At 55.4% G+C, this 4,520-nt stretch overlaps 1 protein-coding gene across 1 annotated transcript in view; it reads left to right on the top strand.

Moving 5' to 3' along the window:
- Nucleotides 1-5: 5 nt before the first annotated feature.
- The window catches only part of LRRC38 (leucine rich repeat containing 38), a gene marked incomplete at its 5' end in the record, with an annotated part of 15,621 nt that continues 11,106 nt past the window's right edge, over nucleotides 6-4,520 (top strand). Inside the window, one exon of the mRNA XM_011363621.2 lies at nucleotides 6-603. Within this exon, the coding sequence (XP_011361923.1) occupies nucleotides 6-603 (598 nt within the window). The remainder of the gene's footprint in view (nucleotides 604-4,520) is intronic.

The following is a 4,520-nucleotide window of genomic DNA, read 5'->3' on the forward strand; positions in this document are numbered from 1 at the left end:
CCGCCGCGCTCGGGCTCTGCAGCCTCCTGCTGCTGCTCGGGCCCGGGCACGCGTGCCCCGCGGGCTGCGCCTGCACCGACCCGCACACCGTGGACTGCCGCGACCGCGGGCTGCCCAGCGTGCCGGACACCTTCCCGCTGGACGTGCGCAAGCTGCTGGTGGCCGGCAACCGCATCCAGCGCATCCCCGAGGACTTCTTCATCTTCTACGGCGACCTGGTCTACCTGGACTTGAGGAACAACTCGCTGCGCTCGCTGGAGGAGGGCACGTTCAGCGGCTCGGCCAAGCTCGCCTTCCTCGACCTCAGCTACAACAACCTGACCCAGCTGGGCGCCGGCGCCTTCCGCTCGGCCGGGAGGCTGGTCAAGCTGAGCCTGGCCAACAACCACCTGGCCGGCGTGCACGAGGCCGCCTTCGAGACCCTGGAGTCGCTGCAGGTGCTGGAGCTCAACGACAACAACCTGCGCAGCCTCAACGTGGCCGCCCTGGCTGCGCTGCCGGCGCTGCGCACCCTGCGCCTGGACGGGAACCCCTGGCTCTGCGACTGCGACTTCGCCCACCTCTTCTCCTGGATCCAGGAGAACGCGTCCAAGCTGCCCAAAGGTGAGCCGGGCCGGCTGGACTCGGGGCTGGGCTGGGGGAGCGGAGGAGGGGGTGGGGGCCCGGGAGAGGCCAGCACAGCCCAGGGGCCTTGATGGGACCTGGAAGAGGAGACTTGGGTGCTGGAGAGCAACAGCCCTGGCTGGGAGTTGCTCCCGGTGTGACCTTTGCGCGTTCGCAGCCTGAACTTTTCTCCGCACTCCGCTGGGGTAAGGGGGTGGGGAGGGACACCGCTGGATTCTCCCCGGTTTCTGGACCCTGATGCTGTCGTTCCCCCCAAGCCCACTTTCTGCTGTCTGAAGTTAGGGATCTGTCATTCTCTGTCACTCATGACAGAGATCATCTCATGAACCTCTGGGTCCTAGTGCTGGTGGGTGTGGCTTTTTTAACAGCCCGTCCTAAGTGGAATTCACCGTCCTCTGTAGGGACACAGCTCAGGGCCATTCTCACTCCCCTAACGGGGAGACAGAGCCAGCCAGTTCCAAGGACGCTCCAGCAGCCTCCAGAGCCTGAGCAGGTCTCCATTTCTCAGCTCCCCGCTTGCTCTTGGCCCAAAGGAGTGAGGATATTCCTGGTGAGGAATGATGGCAGCCGGCTAAGAGCCAGTGATGCAGTGAAGATGGGCACTTCTGTGGCTTTTCAGCCCAAATGCGAAATCGCTGAGCAAAAAGCACCGTGGGCTGCTGTACCCTTTGCTCGCCCCGTGCCCTTCTCCAGTGGTGACGTGGACGTGCATACCCACCTGACACAAGGGCACGGCAGTTAGGGGCCCCGTGAAAGCCAGTGGGGAGGAAGCAAAGGCAGAGCTGAGAAGGAGGGGACCTCGTCATCCAATGGGATGAGCCCCAGACCCGGAGCTGGCAGAGCGTCCTTATCCTCAGGTATCACGGCCTTCCACTGGTGAGCAGGGGACCCAGCAGCAACCTCCAGAGCCGGACCCCACCTTGTCCCCAAAGGCTTTGACAGAATAGGAACCCGTGCCGTGTGGAACACATTATAAAAGGTGACGGAGATGCAGATTTAGCTTCCATGTATCTGATTTTCCATATACTGAGAATTCAAGGATGCCGCTCATCTATGCCCTGAATTCCTGTGCTCACTTATTCATTCCATACTCGGCTAAGCACAAACGCAGGCAGGGACAATCACTCTTCAGCAGACGCAGGCCCCCGAGCTGTCACTTCAAGCCCAGGCAGGCTCTCCCACGTGAACAAGTCCTAAAAGGATCCGAACTGCAAGAAGCAGAGTCCCCCAACTCTAACCACTGCCTTCATTCACCTGCCGGGCTCCCCAGACCCTCCCCACCAGCCGCTGTCCTGGAGACAGGGGTGTCGGGGTGAAGTCCTCATTGTGGAATGGGAGTGCAGTGTGATTCTGATCATTCCTACGGCCTTGGTGGAGCTGCCATCGTTAAGCCCCATTGTTGGCGGAGTCGGTATAATTGGCTCCCATTGTCATTGCACGAGGGCGAGGTGTTCTGGGGTCAGGAGCCATGGGTTTCAGTCTCAGTTCTGCTGTAGATGGCCGTGACCTTGAACAGTCCACCTGTTCTGTCAGACCTCAGTTTCCTCATCTCTAAAATCCTTTGGTTGACCTTTGAGGTCTCTACAGAACCCTAGATGTGGGTCTGAAGATATAGTTTTGAGTCCTGGCTTAAAATCTGGATGACTCTGCATGGGTCGCTTAAGTGTTTTGAGCCTCATCTTCCTCCTTTGTGAAATTGGGACACAGGAGCGCCGCGTAGTCCGTCTGACCTTGTGGTTGTCAGGATCAAACCAGATAATGCGGATGAAAGGAAAGAACAGTATGAGTGTAAAGTGTCATTTCTCCTACTGTCTGTAATGTAGGGAAGAAAAGGGACACCAGAGGCGCATGTGTGGCTGGGGGAAAGGATGGACAGTTTCAGAGCAAGGAACAGTGTCCAGGCCCTGGCGGAGGGTCCAGCAGCAGGGAGGAGATGGTCCGACAGCAGGCTGCGCACGTCGGCTGCCCACAGTGTGGCCAGAGCAGTGTCCCTCGAACTGTGACCCAGAGGCACGGTGGGTGGTGGAGGAACTAGCAATGGCCTGACGTGAGAGAGCCTGACCTAGACTCAGATTTAGGACCCTAGGCAAGTCTCTGACCTCTCTGAGCCTCAGTCTCCCTGTCTCTAACTTCAGGATGCAGTCACAGAATCCCACACCAAATGCACGGTGAGATTGGAATGAGATCGACTGTCAAGGGCACAGTAATGCTTAGCACAGAGAAGGTGCTCGAAAGATGTCGATGGTCCCTTTCCTCCTCCTCCTGCATTTATGTATCATAAAGAAATTAAAACTACCCAGAATCCCGTTATTATTTTTGCTATTTAATTCGGTTTTATTCTCATGCACATACATATATATTAAACAAATCGATACTGTGTTATATACCTTAGTACTGATTTTTTTTTTATCTTATTGAGTCGTAAGAGTTTCCTGTCCTTACAGTTCTTTGAAAATTTAACTTTTAATGGACATGTAATAGGTCATCTTATAGATCTGTCAAATGCACCTGTCTCCTGTGTTTGGCAATGTGGGTTGTTTCCTTTTATTTTTTGTATACAAACGATGCTGAGCTGAACATCCTCATACATGTAAACTTTGAGAAAACTCTGGTAATTTCTTTGGGGTAGACTTTTTGAAGTGGGAACACAGGGTGAAAGTCTGTTTATTTTAAATCTCTGATACATTTTTGCCTAATTGCACTCAAGACAGAGGACAAAGAGAGAGTACCTGTATCTCCGCCTTTCTCAGTTTTATGTGTTATTATTTTTAAGCATGTTTTCCAATTTGATCGGCAGAATAGTGACGTCTCCTTGTTGCTTTAATTTGCATTGCGTGTTGGGTCCCCAGCTGAGTGAACATTTTGCGCGTGGTTATGCACCTAAGAATTGTGTTCCTGGCAGAGGTTGACTGAGGTCTCACTCTTGGAAGTGGCCTCCCTCCTGCCTTTGACAGGTCTGTACACGTCCTGTGTGCCACAAGCTACTGTGTTTTTAATTTGTCTCTTAATTAGAATCAAGTCCCCAGATGTCATCTTTCTCACAATTACTTGCATCCAGGGCCAGGTGTCAGCTTTTACGGGCGCCATGGTCGGGAGTTCCGGCAGAGAGTCAACTGCAGACATGACCCGAGGCAACCTCACCCTGTCTCGTGCTCCCAGGAGAGCCTGCCCCCAGAGTCCTTATTGCTGGACAACAGGGGACAGTGGCCCAGCTTCCTGCCCATCTAGGACAGCCCCGGAGCTCACAGTTGGGGATTTGCTCCGGAGAGGCCAGAAGCGCTGTTAGCTGAAGCTGACCACTCGCCAGCTGACTAAGATACCCAAAGGGTTAATCCCTCCGGCCAAGTGGCCGTCCCCCCCGGAATCTCGGGGTCTCTAATGTAGTTTGGAATGAGGCTCTCGGCAGGCCTTGCCACCTTAGGGCTGGCCGTGCGCTGACACACAGCAGCTCCTCCACGTCGTGTGGGTGTCGTGGGTACCTGGGTCGGATGCCTTCATGGTGACACGAGCCAAGTCGCCGAGTGACATCCTGAGCGTGGTCACCACAGATGGAAACGCAGTGGCTCCACTCCTTGGGAGTGTGCTGGGCTCCTGCCCACAGGTGTTCGCCCACAGGCGAAGCCCAAGCTGTTGAGGCGCCAGGGTTCTTCCCTGCCGCCTGCCCCTCATTCTCCCCTTTTGTTCTCTGCCCGGCTGGTTCCTGCTTAGCTTCCTGTCTCCACCCCGCTGGGCCCCCTGGGCTGGGAGCCTGTCCTGTGTGATCTCGTGGGACCCCGTACTACTTCTATGCTGCTCGACACTGCCAGGTCACCGGTCTGGCCCCTTTAGAGGACAAAATGCGTCTTGCTCTTCTCTGAATCCCCAGCGGCTAACACAGCTTCAGGCATGTTTGGAAA

This window comes from Pteropus vampyrus, unplaced genomic scaffold, assembly GCF_000151845.1.
Source record: "Pteropus vampyrus isolate Shadow unplaced genomic scaffold, Pvam_2.0 Scaffold86, whole genome shotgun sequence".
Lineage (NCBI taxonomy): Eukaryota > Metazoa > Chordata > Mammalia > Chiroptera > Pteropodidae > Pteropus > Pteropus vampyrus.